General features: G+C 45.9%; 1 protein-coding gene across 5 annotated transcripts in view; it reads left to right on the forward strand.

The window, feature by feature from the left end:
• The window catches only part of MTOR (mechanistic target of rapamycin kinase), a 50036-nt gene extending 35035 nt beyond the window's left edge, over positions 1 to 15001 (forward strand). For 4 of the 5 annotated variants that reach the window (XM_053451810.1, XM_053451811.1, XM_053451812.1 and 1 more), the window contains 23 exons: positions 150 to 281; positions 823 to 932; positions 1367 to 1484; positions 1904 to 2098; positions 2269 to 2369; positions 3028 to 3124; positions 3252 to 3350; positions 5294 to 5416; positions 5505 to 5687; positions 5906 to 6040; positions 6191 to 6365; positions 6463 to 6598; positions 6784 to 6931; positions 7016 to 7138; positions 7792 to 7874; positions 7984 to 8056; positions 9599 to 9673; positions 9798 to 9933; positions 11408 to 11473; positions 13342 to 13422; positions 13848 to 13928; positions 14176 to 14281; positions 14490 to 15001. In XM_053451810.1, the coding sequence (XP_053307785.1) occupies positions 150 to 281; positions 823 to 932; positions 1367 to 1484; positions 1904 to 2098; positions 2269 to 2369; positions 3028 to 3124; positions 3252 to 3350; positions 5294 to 5416; positions 5505 to 5687; positions 5906 to 6040; positions 6191 to 6365; positions 6463 to 6598; positions 6784 to 6931; positions 7016 to 7138; positions 7792 to 7874; positions 7984 to 8056; positions 9599 to 9673; positions 9798 to 9933; positions 11408 to 11473; positions 13342 to 13422; positions 13848 to 13928; positions 14176 to 14281; positions 14490 to 14505 (2592 nt within the window). In that variant the 3' untranslated portion in view covers positions 14506 to 15001. The remainder of the gene's footprint in view (positions 1 to 149; positions 282 to 822; positions 933 to 1366; positions 1485 to 1903; positions 2099 to 2268; positions 2370 to 3027; positions 3125 to 3251; positions 3351 to 5293; positions 5417 to 5504; positions 5688 to 5905; positions 6041 to 6190; positions 6366 to 6462; positions 6599 to 6783; positions 6932 to 7015; positions 7139 to 7791; positions 7875 to 7983; positions 8057 to 9598; positions 9674 to 9797; positions 9934 to 11407; positions 11474 to 13341; positions 13423 to 13847; positions 13929 to 14175; positions 14282 to 14489) is intronic. The other variant, XM_053451814.1, reaches the window with a different exon arrangement.
• The last annotated feature ends 1739 nt before the right edge of the window (positions 15002 to 16740 follow it).

The following is a 16740-nucleotide window of genomic DNA, read 5'->3' on the forward strand; positions in this document are numbered from 1 at the left end:
ATAAAAAAAGAAAGCTTCCACTAATATGTCAAAGAATAGCTGACACTGTTCATTAATAGCTGCCTCTAATCCTAGGGAATAAGACATTGTGTCAGAGTTCCGGCGGTGAGTTCCCAGGTTTGCCGACATCCATTGATTTTGTTTTGCAGGCTTTATCTCACAAGACGTTGGTGATGCTTCTCGGCGTGGACCCTGCACTGGAAAGCGACCAGCCGTTACCTACCGCGCATCCTCAGGTCACCTACGCCTACATGAAGTACATGTGGAAGAGCACGCGAAAGGTACTAACCGTGTACCCAGGGCTTTTTATTATTGTATACTCTGGCATGTGGAGCTCCGGCTGGGATCACACGGGCCGAAAACAGATCCGTTTCCCGAAAGGCCGGCTTCATTTAGCTGTCTGGGAACATAGCCATCCCAAATCCAGCGGTGGGGCCCACGGTGAGTTCAACGAGAAAAGCAGACACAAGTGCGGCCCTTGGAGGGTCTAAGCAGGGGCGCTCATCTAGGCGCTAAAGGTTTGTTTTTGAACTTTTTTTTATTATAATTCCACTTTCATAAGTGGGGCAGAAGTAATAACGTAATGTGCCTGAAAAACACACGGAGAAGGCAGTGGAGGGTCTGCTGTTGTCAAAATGCTCTAAGATGTGTTCATTTTACATAGTTACATATTGTGTCAGTTCTCCTATAGTTCATAGTCTGCCTGTACGCTGTTGTAGACCCTCCAGTCTCTAGTGTATCCCCCCTTTCCTTTTTTCCTTCTTTGTCCATTTGAATTTCTCCTCTTCTCGATTCCTCCAACATGCCCCTCGTGCGACGCAGATTGAGGCTTTTCAACACATGCAGAAGTTCGTGAACAACGTGCAGATGCAGGCGCAGCACGTCGGGGACGACCCGCAGCGCAAACAAGAACTGCAAAAGCTCATGGCCAGGTGAGCCTCCTGATGGCAACGAGCGCGTACGCTGGGGGTTGGGGAAAGGGGCAAATGCATAGGTGTGGACTCTGCAGTCCCCCAAAGCTTGTCTGGACTCTGCAGAATCCCCCCAGTGCATGTCTGGACTCTGCAGAATACCCCCAGTGCATGTCTGGACTCTGCAGAATCCCCCCAAAGCTTGTCTGGACTCTGCAGAATACTCCCAGTGCATGTGTATGGAGGACACCACGAAAATGTTATCGGCCCACGCAGCCATCATATGCATTAAAGATATTTAGATCAAGAGAAGACAAGTATTTTGATGGATCCGTTCCATCTGCCCGGGAATTATTTTCCATTGCTCTGTAGCGTGTTTGCGTACGGCACAGCAGTGATGTAACATTTTACTTAGAAAGAAAAACATAGATTTCGTAATTTTATTCTTTCTTTAGGTGTTTCTTGAAACTTGGTGAATGGCAGTTGAGCCTGCAGGGCATTAATGAATGTACTATCCCCAACGTGTTGGAGTATTACAACGCAGCCACGGAACACGATCACAACTGGTACAAAGTAAGACTCCCAATCAGGAGCCGCACCGACTGCAGGCTTTTTCTGGAGTCCCGAATAGGTTAGGGGGGGACTAAGGGGTCCCCGAGTCATATACATGGATGGACTCATGTTTATCTCCATAAAGCAGGATTATAACCCCCGAGACTGAATTCAGCATCCTGGGACCTGTGCTTTTCATATTAGAACGCAGATTAAACCCAAATTAATTAACAATTATATTATAATAATATTTTGGAACCTCTGAAGTTGCGGGTAATATTATATTTCACGCAGGTAATAACGGAGATCTTCATCCCAGGCATCTTGTGTATATTTCACATTAAAAGAAATAGTTTGTTTTACGTGTCATGATAATTTAGTTTACGTCCGGAGGGGAATAGCGAAAAATGCACACGGCAACCCGGTTCTGTATCCCGCAGGCCTGGCACGCTTTAGCGGTGATGAACTTCGAGGCCGTGCTGCATTTCAAGCACCAGAACCAGATCCGAGAGGAGAAGAAAGTGAGGCATCCCAGCACGGCCAGCGCCAACACCGAGGGCAGCGAGAGTGACAGCGAAGGAGACAGCGCCGAGAACAGCCCCGTGCCTTCCCCTGTACAGAAGAAACCACCGGAGGTCTGTAAAGCGCGTCTATGGCAATCAGAACCATAAGCCCTCGATATGCGTCCGGTGCTCCATTTTCACATTAATTTCACAGAAAAGAATACATTTTGCCATAAACTTATTGCTGTTTACTTATTCCGTTGTGATGTAATCTGTATATAATTCCTGTTACCCGTTCGCAGGACACATCTCACAACCTTCTGCAGTACACCGTGCCGGCCGTACAAGGATTCTTCCGCTCCATCTCTCTGTCGCGAGGAAACAACCTGCAGGACACGCTACGGTGAGAAACGCACGCGGCTTCGTGCCTGGCAGCCGCTTCCGGAGATGATCTTTTTTTTTTGGCTACGTCAGACCCTTTTCTGCCGGCACAATTTCCTCCCGGGCTGTTTTCCCTGGGAGATCAGAGAGCGGCAGATAAGGACACAAAAATTTCCTGGATAAAGCAGAGGATATGAGCCGCGTCGGGGGCCAAGAGCAGAATCCTAGGAACTAGACCGTGGGTGGAGGAACCTCTGAAATTGTAGATCAAAAATGAAAGATACCCCCAGGTGACCCGAACCGCTGCCACGTACTGCTCCCCCCCCCCGAAAGGTGGTGAATGATGAAGGCGGAGGGGTGACGGTTAATGAGTAAACTTACGTAGAAATTAATAAAAGTCCCTGGAAATAGTGAATGAACCGAGCCTGTAGTAAACACTGGCAATAGAGCAGATATACCCTCCCTCACCCCCTCCTGGAATTTTGCCCCTGATAGTAGTTCCCTGTGTAGTCGCTTAACTGGTGGGCTGAGCAATTGGGGCAAGTGTGTGGATACCAAAGAAAGGCCATTTGCACCGACTTACTTACGTGACTGCGATGGTTGGTTTGAATTTGCCAGACATTTGTTGAGCGAGGTTGTTAACGAACGATCCGCGCCGCGGTAACTTTGTTTCTCTGCAGAGTCCTCACCCTGTGGTTTGATTATGGTCACTGGCCGGACGTCAATGAAGCCCTCGTGGAAGGAATCAAGACTATTCAGATAGACACCTGGCTACAGGTAAGGGAAGGATGGGACGCTTCATTACAGTATGCTCGGTAGTGGACATTTAAATATTCGTGTGCTTGCTGAAGTTAACGAGGTTTGAAGGGCGAGATGTGACTGGGAAATGTATTTTCTACGGCAGGTGATCCCTCAGCTCATCGCCAGGATAGACACTCCGAGAGCTCTCGTGGGACGACTTATCCACCAGCTGCTGACGGACATCGGCCGCTATCACCCTCAGGTAACTGACCGTGAAACCAAAAGGACAAACTCAGCACACGTTCCTGGTCAACTATGGGTGCCTGTTTTCTGGCCCAACTAAAATCTGATATCATGGTCAGGCTGGTCTTCGGTCAGCTTTGGTGAATATATTGCAGTCCAACTAATATGGCCGCTGTGCGGGTAATAAAAGCCTAAAGGGATCCCGCAGAACCTCTTTGTATACATGGCCGACAAACTCACCGATGGCACATGGCTGCACGTAATGGAAGAGCGATTGCTAGCTCTTCTTCCTAGGGTGTGCCGTAGCACCGGGTGACTTAAAGGACAAATCGTCGGGGCGGAGAGGAGTCCTTGCGGTTCCGTGCCCCGCGTAGATACACAGTAGAAGCGTAATAGTTACGGCAGATCTGATCTGTGCCCCTGTCATCCCCTGTCAAGCGTCTGTCAGTCAGCTCGGCACTCAAAGCCATGACTTTATTATTCCAGAGAGCAGAGTGGAAAAGGCCTCGGGGAGATGGAAAAATACCTTTCCGCTGTCAGGCGGTGTCAGGCGGGTGAATGTAATAACGCGGCTAATACGTACAGACATTTTATAATGAGGAGGGAGGAGAAGAGCCAGCTCGGCACGCCGCCGTTTAACGTTTGGGCACGCAGAGGGGACCTGCATTTAACTGTTTGCTTGCCACGGCGGCGGTCCGCGCTTGAATGCGCTAGTACATCGCTTACTGCTTTCCCCTCCGCTGCATTAAAATGTGCCAGAATTCTGTACGCTGCGGGTCGGTCCGACGGTATCTCTGTAAGGGGGGGGTGATTGCCCAGAGTCTTACGCACCCGGTGGGGTGGTCTGTGTGCATTTAAACTATTCAGCTCATGTGTCATTATTATCATATAGTTAAGTCTCTGGACCTGCGCTGACACGTTCCGTGATATTATTATTCCGTCTAGCGCAGGGCTGGAGGATTAAACAGAGAATAAACACGGCAGTTTGTATTATGGCTTAAAGAGAACGTAGCAGCGTAGAACTTTTCAGCAGATCGGCCCCATTCGGCCCCCCGTTTCTCCTGCTGTAAAGACTCAAACCTCAATCAGTCGTCACACGTTGGTGCGGTCAGGGCCGGTTTAGGTGAGCGTTACCCGAGGGGCAGCAGCGCGGCTGGAATTCGCTTTCGCGGGACCGGCACAAATCAGAAATGGAATTTACTCTGAAATCAGATATTTCCCTGCAAAGGAAGCGGCTGTTTATTCTTCAGCCAATCGCAGTGATGCCTGAGACGCCACGACAGAAGCGAAGGTCTCCCGAACACTGGATTTCTGCTCAATAAAAGATCATTGTCTGCAGCGCGCCCCTTATTAATCTCTCCGCGCCGTGCGCTATTAATGCAGATATTTAATATATTTTAAAAATATGTCTTCTAACACAAAAAAAGCTTTGAGGACTGACAGATGGTGGCAAATATTGTTTGTTGCGCCCACTCATCCCGTAACGCCGTGTATTTTTCCACCCCTCGGGCTACGGATTAAGTATAATCATCAGTACACAACCAGGACTCAGATCCCGCTAATAATACGCGGCTTTTAAAGCGGATTGTGGTTATGGGTAATTCGCCAATCAATGTATTATTAGATTGTCAGCTCTTGCGAGCCGGGCCCTCTTTACCCAACGCATCGGTTCGCCTAAACCCGTCAGTTCAATTGATGGCGCCGTTTAAATAAAAGCTAATAATTGTTACATTCCCTGGAATGCTGTAAAATACATCTCTTTAATCCTTTTTTGTAGTAATAATACCCCCAGAACATATAATAATGACCTCCGTTGAACCCGATAGCTTTGACCTTTATTATTCCCATATATCACGGGCGCCTGCTTGACCTTTAACCTCTCGGAGAGAAAAAAAAATAAAATTTTTATGGCACCTTTCAAGACTTTCCGCTGATCTTTTGCTCTCTTTGTGTCTCCCAAAGGCTTTGATTTACCCGCTCACCGTGGCCTCCAAGTCAACAACCACGGCTCGTCACAACGCGGCAAACAAGATTTTAAAGAACATGTGCGAGCACAGCAACACGTTGGTGCAGCAGGCTGTGATGGTGAGTGCCCCCCGATACCCAGCTGCACGGAGTCCGCGGGGGGTCTGGCCGGGAGCCGCCGATCACGTTTATCACTTCGTGTCTCCAGGTGAGCGAAGAGCTGATCCGCGTGGCCATTCTGTGGCATGAAATGTGGCATGAAGGCCTGGAGGAGGCGTCGCGGCTGTACTTTGGGGAGAGGAACGTCAAGGGGATGTTTGCTGTTCTGGATCCTCTTCACGCCATGATGGAGAGGGGGCCGCAGACTCTGAAGGAAACCTCGTTTAATCAGGTATATCACCTAAAAGTCGTCTTACATTCAGGAGCCGTATGTCTATCCCATGCATGTTTAATACCCTCACTGTATTACCCTCTACCACTTCTGCTGGGAGGCTGTTCCATTGTTCCTCTCAGTATAGTAAAACATCCTTCCATGTATCTTGCTTATAATTGTGTCTTATGCCCCACTTTTCTGTAATGATGTAAACGTTACTTTGGTGTCCCTCGCAGGCGTATGGCCGAGACCTGATGGAGGCTCAGGATTGGTGTAGAAAATATATGAAGTCCGGGAACGTGAAGGACTTGACTCAGGCCTGGGATCTTTATTACCATGTCTTCCGCCGCATCTCCAAACAGCTGCCTCAGGTGAGAGGGTTACAGAGGGAGACTTTCTGCCCCTCGACCGTCCGCGTGGTTAACGTGTTTCTAGACCGTCCGCGTGGTTAACGTGTTTCTAGAGACCGTCCGCGTGGTTAACGTGTTTCTTAATCTGCCGATCGTATTGTTTTTCTTTAGCTCACCTCTTTGGAGCTGCAGTACGTGTCGCCCAAGTTGCTCATGTGCCGAGACCTGGAGTTGGCGGTTCCAGGAACGTATGATCCCAACCAACCGATAATACGCATCCAGTCCATTGCCCCGTCCCTGCAGGTCATCACTTCCAAACAGAGACCACGCAAGCTGACTTTAATGGGTACGGCTCCTTGACAGAAGACAAACTGCCAACGGTTTGTAGGAAGTGGCTTTCCTCTCCCCGACAGCCGACCTTTATCTACTTCTTACCTCGACAGGGAGTAACGGCCACGAGTTTATGTTCCTGTTGAAGGGGCACGAGGACCTGCGTCAGGATGAGAGGGTGATGCAGCTTTTCGGATTGGTGAACACGCTCTTAGCCAACGACCCGGCTTCCCTGCGGAAAAACCTTAGGTGAAGGCGAACGTTACATTCATGCTTACGCATCGCACTCAGCAGAACTTTATGCTTCGGCTACAACTGTTACAAGTTTGGGAGAGATGCATGATACAATATGTTCATATAGCGGGATATTCAATGGCTTTTCCATGAAAAGTGACATTTGTGTCCCTCTTTTGCTTTCTTTTTCCCCATCCCAGTATCCAAAGATACGCCGTCATCCCTCTGTCCACCAACTCGGGGTTAATCGGATGGGTGCCCCACTGCGACACGCTGCACGCCTTGATCCGAGACTATCGGGAGAAGAAGAAAATCCTGCTGAACATCGAGCATCGGATAATGCTGAGGGTAAGGCAGAAGCGCGGGAGGTCAGGCAGCTCCTCCGTTTAGCTCCGGTGACAGAATGGTGACCGTCCGCTCTCTCCGTTGCAGATGGCTCCGGATTACGACCACCTCACCCTGTTGCAGAAGGTTGAAGTGTTTGAACATGCGGTAAACAACACCGCCGGAGACGACTTGGCCAAACTGCTGTGGCTAAAAAGCCCAAGCTCAGAGGTGAGAGCGGTTATTACGCTGGACCGCCAGGAAGAAATACTGTATTAAGGTCATCCTGTGTTCCAATGGCCCTTTATCACTCCCATCACTCCTGGGTTCCAATGGCCCTTTATCACTCCCATCACTCCTGTGTTCCAATGGCCCTTTATCACTCCCATCACTCCTGTGTTCCAATGGCCCTTTATCACTCCCATCACTCCTGTGTTCCAATGGCCCTTTATCACTCCCATCACTCCTGTGTTCCAGTGGCCCTTTATCACTTCCATCACTCCTGTGTTCCAATGGCCCTTTATCACTCCCATCACTCCTGTGTTCCAGTGGCCCTTTATCACTCCTATCCCTCCTGTGTTCCAATGGCCCTTTATCACTCCCATCACTCCCGTGTTCCAGTGGCCTTTTATCACTCCCATCACTCCTGTCACCCCAATGGCCCTTTATCACTCCCATCACTCCTGTGTTCCAATGGCCCTTTATCACTCCCATCACTCCTGTGTTCCAATGGCACGTTGTGTTCGCTGATCCAAGTTTAAGTTTAAAAGGCTAATTGATGGTTAGAAAACCCTTTTGTAATGATGTTACAGCCAGAAATGTCCTTGTTTTCCTTGAAAACAGCTGAGTGACCCCAAAGAAAAAACAGTGCTTTTGTTTTTTAGGTTTGGTTCGATAGAAGAACAAACTATACCCGTTCCTTGGCTGTGATGTCCATGGTGGGTTATATCCTGGGTCTGGGTGACAGGTAAGGAAGGATATTTTGGAGAACCAAGTGTTCTTGGTAAGAAATGAATCGGGGAAGGGTTTAGGTGGTACACCAGTTGCGATATTTCTAACCTCTCTCTCTCTTTTAGACACCCGTCTAACCTGATGCTCGACAGACTGAGCGGAAAAATCCTGCATATAGACTTTGGGGATTGTTTCGAGGTAATCATAGAATGGGAAGCGTCTCAGTTTTCTGTTTGTAGACTGAATTATTTGTTTCTTGTTTATTTTCTGCAGAAACGCCATGTATGGCAACCAAATTGTAACTTTCCAGAGCAACCAGTACCTGTAATCCTAGCTAAAGCGGGGATTTGGGGTCTGGCTGCTCTGACATGTTCAGCGTCACAACACGTTTGTAAATAAATGAATCATACAGGCGCTATTGCTGCAGCGCATGCGCAAGGTCCGTGTGTCCCGGGTGCTGATGGATGCACGGAATCGCCCCGTTACTATGACACTGGTATTATGTCGCCACCAAGTGGCAGGATTGCACAATGACGAAATACCGTTATATGGTGAATACGTACTTTTAGACGTTCGAAAAACTGTAAAGGATGAATATACAGAAACTTTGAAAAAATAACAGCAATTTCTGTGTAAAATCATTGTAATCGTGCATAAGAAAAATAGAAATGTAAAATTCTATATATTCTGTATTAATTATGCTCTGTATTTGGGTCCCTGTGAGAATTCGTTACCCGTTTGGGGTAACCCCCATCAGCACAAAGACACCTCTGAAAGTGGACCATCAGCCCCCACCTGCTTGCGCGGCGACACGCGTGACATCTTATTTTCTGAAATGTTTCCATGCTTTGTGACATGCGTGTGACACAAATGGCCACGGAGTTTCCGCCGGGCCGTTATGTCATTAAAGTCAAAGCGATCGGACGCCCTGGAAATACGAGACCTCGGCCATCCGACTCCTGATTGCATTTTCCTGCATGAAACTTTTATGGGGTTTAATGCGATTAGAGCGTTAGAGTTCTGCGCACGTCACTCGCATGAATCACTCGTCAAAGCTTTCAGAACATTTAAAGTAAAGCAGATGATGCTCGTCAGCGCTAACAAAGCAAATAGACAAGTGCCCGTTGTTTATTCCACCCCATCGTGTAATGCTCCATAAACTGCAATTTCCAACACATTTAATCATCCATAACGCTGATCTGTGTCTAGTGTTCCATATGTTATTTATCTTCGCCACTGAGACGTACAACTTGTAACTTGTATTAAAGAAATCCGAATGAGTTTATATATATATATATATATATATATATATAGCACCGTCATATCTGTAGCGCTGCACTCGAGCCTCACATGCATCCTTAAAATCCCATACTTGTCTTTTTTTGTTATAACATTTAATGATAAATGTCCACTTGTTGGTTCAGACATGTTTCCCATCATGCACCTGGGTGCTTCTTCCGTATCGGCTGCTTTTTTTGTGCATATTATATATATATATATATATGTGTGTGTGTATATATGTGTATATATATATATATATATATATGTATATATATATATATATAGTTCAGGGCTGAGAGGGGAGGGGGGATAGGAGTGTGCCCCAGATGCCCCCCAGCTTGATGAGCCGCTAGAGAAAAATCAGATGGGAAAAGATCCGTGTCGGAGGCCGGTCCGTATTACGCTCCTTGAGCCCGATGATCCGGTTCTTTATAAGGTTTAATATTCGCATCGTTGCAGGTGGCTATGACCAGAGAGAAGTTCCCGGAGAAGATCCCGTTCCGCCTCACGCGGATGCTGACCAACGCCATGGAGGTGAGCGTGTGTACGCGTGTAAGCGTGTGTACACGTGTGTACACGTGTGTACACGTGTGTGTGCGTGCTCCCCTGTCCGTCCCGCGTGTAAGAGTCCTCACCTCACAGTCTCTGTCACGTACAGGTGACTGGCCTCGATGGAAATTACCGGATCACGTGCCATACCGTGATGGAGGTGTTACGGGAACACAAGGACAGCGTCATGGCCGTGCTGGAGGCCTTTGTGTACGACCCGCTGCTCAACTGGAGGCTGATGGACAGTGAGTAGAAGCTAGAACACCTCCCGAGAGAACAGGGTTCTAGATCACACACGCAACACCAGAACACCGGTGAACAAACCCATACATTACACCCCTCGGCAACGGCCCGCCAACAAGAGAACAGATCAATTATAACAGTATAGGGGTGCAGGAACACTGTATTGGTTGCTATGGTGATTGCTCCACATTTAGCACTTTGCACCAAAATGGCTCTTTATAAAAGATCCCCGTTTGTTTTAATTCACCTGAATTTACTAAGACTGTAGATTAAAAGGGTCTGTTTTGGTAAAATAATATATGTTTGGCTGACATGAAAGCCCAGTCTATTCTTCAGGAGAACTTTTTGATTCACAGCTCTCGGCTTCTTGTCTTGGACTCCGGGCACGTGGCTTCTCACGCCGTTCTCTGTTGTGAGGCTCGGGTTGAGGTGTAATAGGAGTCCCTACCGCCTCAAACTAAAGGGATTTGTATAGCCAGCCTCTCGTAAAGCCCGTAGTTTAAGGTGTAACTAGGTTATATATCGGAAGAGTTACCGGGGGGGCAGCACTCTCATGGCTCGCTGCAGTAACAGGGAGAGACAGAGCGAAAGAGACATTGTATCCGAAACTTTGCATTGTACACTAAATAATATTCACCCCTGAAACCTGAGAGATGCTTCAAACGTAACTTTTCTTTCCTCCAAACGTAACTTTTCTTTCTAACCGCAGAGCCCGGTGTTCTTGCTCTCAGATCTTGGTGGTTGTAGTTTAGTCTCTTAAAGAACCGAATTCAGAATCCAATTGAACTTGTGAATGTTGTCGATTCCTCTGTCCATTTATTACATTATATTAAATGTATTTATATATAGCGCCAGCAGATTCCATAGCGCTGTACAACAGGGGACAGCGAAAATAACTGACCGTTTTAAAATGACATCGCAAACACATACTGGTAGAGGAGGAGATGAGGGCTTTGCTCTTGCGGGCCGCCTGTTTATCCGTTATGGCCTCTTTTATGATCGATTTTTTGGATCTTGAGCTCTTGAGACGATTAACTATTTTAACAGCTCGACAAGATCTCCTTTTATTTATTGTGAGAACGTTCGAAAGATGAAGAAATAAAAGTTTGAATCATCCTATGGGCTCTTGATATAAGCCTTAATCAGATTTTATTTCTAAGCCATACCTGCCAACATTCTTAGACATTATAAGCCCTACCAAACAAAAAGTCCCTCTCTTTAAAGGCCGGTGCATCGGCTTCCAACGAGACGTGAAACGTAAATAAAAGGTTAAATGACTACGGTATACGTCACAACTTCACCGGCCCAGCAAATGTATTGTTAATTATTTCAGGACACACTTTAACAGGTGAGCCATCTCGGTCCGTCCCCCATGACTTCATACTGAATGTCTTGTGACATCACAAAGCGTCTGTGCTTTTGTATAAGTCCAAAAGTAGCATCTCCTCATCATCTCCACTAATAATCTTTTTACAGCCAATATAAAAGCCAACAAACGTTCTCGCACGCGGACAGACTCCTACTCGGCCGGACAGTCTGTGGGTGAGTTCAGCTCGGAACGTTCCATCGTCCTTAAGCGTTCTAAACTTCATTAACCCCTTAATCGTGTAAAAACAATAATAATAATAATAATAAATTCTAACCCTGGTATGCGAATCAGTTTGTAGTTGCGTTGGTGAGCGTGCGCGCCGGCGTTGCTGTGGTTGTAGCTTGGCATGACTTTATGAAAGGCTCGGTCCGGGAGCTGCGGATGCAGCGGGGCGGAAAAAAATAAAGACGGCAGCTTGAAATCTAACACCCGGTTACATCATAACCAGAGGAAATCTTTTTTTTTAACCGGATAATTACAATTGGGATTTCTTTTCCTTTAAACTGGCCCTTAATTTAGATTAATCGCCTGAAACCAAAGGCTCCTTCCAGATGATGATGATGTCCTTTGGAGCTTTTTATTTATTTTATTTTAGCATAATTGTTTTAATGATTTGATTGAAGAGTTAGAGACTATTTAACACGACAGAGCCGACTTCCGTGGCGGTCAGAGATAAAACCGGCATAGGGAATGACTCCTATGCCCCCGCCGCATGTACCTTCCCCTTCTGTCTCCTTCTACCAAAGAGGAGCCGTAACGAATCAGGAAGGGGGTATTGGCGACAATTAGTGAATATGGCTGCTCTTGCTAGTATAGAGGGCTAGGACATCTTGTCCGTATATATTCACTTGATATGTAAACCCGTGAAGTAGATGTAAGCCGCGGGTCCTCATCAAGACGCCGTAAATCAGGTCGCCGGGCGCGTCGTCTCTCTGTTGGCCCGAGAGAATTCCGAGTGTAACGTCGGAAGATTCAGAATGTAACAAATCTCTCAATAAGCCAGATGGTAACGATTACATCGCAGGCACCGTTTGGAGCTGGGTGTTTACATTGCTTAACGTCCCAAGGTGCGCGTCTCCTAGAGTCAGCCGAAAACCCGGCTAAACAAACACAGACGTTATGTCACCGGAGCCCATAAACATTACGTAGCGAGCGCATACCTGCAGGTTACCGGCACAGCGCGTCGCCCCTCGTCTGAGGTTAGAATGCCACTTACTGGGGAAGAAAGAGACAAAACTGGGTTCTTTACCATATAAATACAACATTTATCTGTTGGCAAAAAAGTGTGTAATTAAAAAAAAAAAAAAAAAAAAGCATTTTGTCTAGAAACAAAGAATTTCCGTTTCTCCTGCTGTAAAGACTCAAACCTTAATCAGTCGTTGGTCTCGTCTTAGATTCAGGAGCCGTATGTCTATCCCATGCATGTTTAATACCCTCACTGTATTACCCTCTACCACTTCTGCTGGGAGGTTGTTCCATTTATCTACCACCCTCTCAGTAAAGTAAAACTTCCTTCCATTCCATCTGACCCCCTAGCATTCAATAACGACCTCTTCCTCTAACATTCCTCTTCCTTTGGAATAAACGTCCACTCTGGGTTAGTATCTTTTTTTTCCTCTCTTTTCCTTTGGAATTTATATTAATCTCCTTATAATTAGGGCCGCTGATACAAACCCAAATACCGCAAATTGCCTTCCTAGCGGGAAGGGTTTTTGCAGTGGATCGGGGTATTTTTTTGTCTTTCTTACCATTTGTAAATATGGTCTTTTCCTAATTTAATTTGTTGGTGCATGAATTGAATCCTTAAAGTTAAAACCATCTGTTTCGGATCACATAATGACCGCATCGCAGAAATCTGTCTAATACGGAATGGAATTTCCATAGTTCTGCACCAAATCGAATACCGTTACGGAAAGGACTTTAAATATTATCGCAGGATTTATTTACAATGAAAATGTCTTTTTTTTTTATACCATTTTGCCCTTTTATTATTGATGTTGTTACTTAGTTGTGGGTTTTTTGTTTTTTTTTGTTATTTTAGAAATGCTGGAGACGGTGGAACTGGGCGAAACGGCCCATAAAAAGCCTGGAAGTACCGTTCCCGAGTCCATCCATACCTTCAGTAAGTCCGTTTACGCTTTTTACGTGAAGCCAAAGAATACACATCAGATGGCGTTGACTGATATTTCTGGTGGTTCAGCCGTCTAACCTGATAACGCGCATGATCAGCATACCCGGGAACTTCCCAGAGCTCCTTCTCTTTTAAGTGAGCGGCTTTGTGGAGGAGGGGCAAACCATGCACGAGGGTGGGGCTACATGTGGGGCACAGTTTGCTGTTGGAGGGGTGGGGCTAGCCCCAGATAGCATTAAATGGGCGGGGAGTGGGTTTGGCCAAACTCTGCTTCCCTCCCCCCATAGAAGTATAGTAGAAGAGTGACCCGGAGACCCGACGAAGCATCTCTTCACCCGGAGACTCCGGAGAGTTCCCGGTTGGGAGGATTTCACTGCATTTTTTCATTTTCTTTCCACTTTCTCCTTGCCTTGCAGTAGGTGACGGTCTGGTGCAGCCGGAAGCTTTGAATAAGAAAGCTATCCAGATCATTAACAGGGTCCGAGATAAGCTAACAGGTACGATCATGTTACTTTCTATAAAGTACTAAACTCTGTTCGGCTGCGTATCCGAGGATGCCGATCTTATTAGTTACTGTGTGATGATTTGGCGAGGGCAGGATTGGTATGAACCGTTGGCATTGCATGTGTAACCTTAACAAATAATAATAAAACAGTACCAATAAATAACGTTATAATAATAATATATTAATAATAATAAAGCTAGGTTTATTCAGCCTTCTTTTGATACATTTTTTTTCTTTAGGTCGAGACTTTTCTCATGAAGACACTCTAGATGTGGCCACTCAGGTGGAACTACTGATTAAACAAGCCACGTCCCATGAAAACCTGTGCCAGTGTTACATCGGGTGGTAAGTCCCCTTCCAAATCTGAGACGGGTCGGCGGTGTGCAGATCTGGATTAACCCCTTATACACCGGCTGCTCTGCGGAACAATCGGTGGCTGCAAAGACGTAGCGACGCTTAACAATCGCCTTTGTTTTAATAATGAACAAAGATCGAAATATGGGGTACGCGAAAGGGCCGTCACCTCCTTAATGGTGTTTTTTCCCCCACGCAGGTGTCCTTTCTGGTAGGAAGGAATGAGTATGAACCTCAGCACCGTTCCTACAAGGCAGCGGATTTGTCTTCAAATACAGTTCAAGCAACTTCTGCCCCAAAATATGTGTTTGACTGCAGTGTTTATCCCTGGACGGGAGGGAGAGTTTAAAGTCGCACCGCAGCCCTGCGTTAACCTGTGATACCTTGGGTTTGTGTATATATCTATACATACGTTATCGTCCTCTGTAACTTTAATCATGCTCCGAATGCGTAGGATGACGGGTGGACGGATCGCCCGCGAGACACGGATCCTCGCGTCTTCTGACAGCCGCAAAATTAAGAGAGGGTGACACCGGCTCCCCGCCTTCCTTATCAAGAAAAAGAAAGAATCGATCATGTTTGGGTCACTTCGCTGTAATGGACTATAATGGCCGGTAACAAAATGTACACGTGATACAGACTGGGTTTGTATAAACAGTCTTTTTTTTTTTTCACCCGTAAATGATTAAAACGATTAAAAAAAAAAAAAAATCCGAGATGTCCCTGAATTGAAGAACAGAGTTGAGCGGACGTGACGATGATCTAGTAAACAGAAGGAACCTCTGCTTGAGTCTAAAATGTTTTATAGAGCACAACCAATGATTCGTTTTCATGATGATCGTTACTGTGCAGCCTGGCATGCAAATTACGTGTTGCATATGGGTCTCCATGGCGATAGAGCGAAGAAATTAGAAAAAAATTCACCTCTTTATCTATACAATTCTGCCAGCAGCATTCTCTCTATCCTACACAGTAAAAAAAAACTCTCTATATAGGTATGATGTAATGTCACGTGACCAGTGGAAGCGGCAGATATGTATGAACTGGCTGTATTCATCCAAAAAATGCGGATATTACATGAAACACCACAATTAGATGCTGCCCGGTGGAACCCTTCATCTGGGAACATTTTCAGACACCCAGAATTCCGCAGACTCCAACGTCTGATGTCAGAGACACCTTACGTTACACCGTAAAGCAAATTAAGCCTGCAGAAAGATTTAATGAGAGGGTTGTGAGTTTATAATTCCTTATTCCCACAGATCAGCAAATTACCGACGGGCAACATTCAAAAAACAGCGTTTTATTTTGTCCGTTTTTGTACTTTCCATAAAACTGACAATTACGCGTCGCTCACGGGTTCGTAGACTATTCATGATATTACGCTGGGGTCCTTGAGGTCCTAGATATCTGGAAATACAGGGTAACATTTCAAACCCCACTAGCCTTAAACATTGAGCCTCAGCATGCACAGCACGGCCGGCTTTAGTACCGGGGTCTATCGCTGACGAGGGCAGTCAGAAGTATCCGAACCTGCATAGAGCAGATCGTACCCTAACCCAGATTATAAAATAATAACGCTGATAATTATTCTGGAGATAATCCCTCTTAACGTAGCAATGAATTTCTCACGGTGAGCAGCATGGCAAATCTTCATAAATAACAGCGAATAAGCCATTTATTGTAACAAAAGGATTAAAGGAATGGGTGTGCGTTGAGTTCACACTGAAAGGGTTAAAATCTATGAAGAATTGCTATGTAAATATATATAGAAAATGCGATTACTTGGCGTATTCCTCCAGATCCGGATCTTACGAAGGATTTGCCGCGTCATAATATATTGAAAGTATTTTTTTTCCTATCCCCCCCTCCTCTTTATTATTATTTTGACTTTTCGTATTCGATTTGTGTCCAAAAATTTGATAAAATGTGTAATAAATTAAATTCTCTTATCCAATTAACCGCATGTTTGTCGATCACTTTCAGGTCATTGATAATCCCGGCTTTGCGTTGGTTTATTTATTTTTTTTAAGACGCGTTGGGTTCCTCGTAAGGACCGAAGGAAAAAGGGATGTTTACGTAAATGATGTTTATAACATATGGTCGGTGCCACGAACTATCGGAAGAGGAGGGGGACAAAAACCTTAAGGAATCGGCTATTTGTTTTTCTAGAATCCTGCCTTAGAAATGACGTACCCTAAAAACATAATAAATCACAGAGTTTGGGTTAAAATGATGCAAATGCTGTAATTCTTCAACAGGGAATATCAGCCCCTTTACAAGCCTTTCATCCGAGGCGCCGGGGGGGGGGCAGAAGACGTAACTTTAAATTAGTGAAGCCCAATTTATTTTTCGGGATTTCAACCGTGCAGCACCCGGTCCTTGTAGAATAAAAACCATAAACAAAGGGATGGAGTAGCGGCCTCGTTCCTTGCCTCCACGTGAAATGG

This window comes from Spea bombifrons, chromosome 12, assembly GCF_027358695.1.
Source record: "Spea bombifrons isolate aSpeBom1 chromosome 12, aSpeBom1.2.pri, whole genome shotgun sequence".
NCBI lineage: Eukaryota > Metazoa > Chordata > Amphibia > Anura > Pelobatidae > Spea > Spea bombifrons.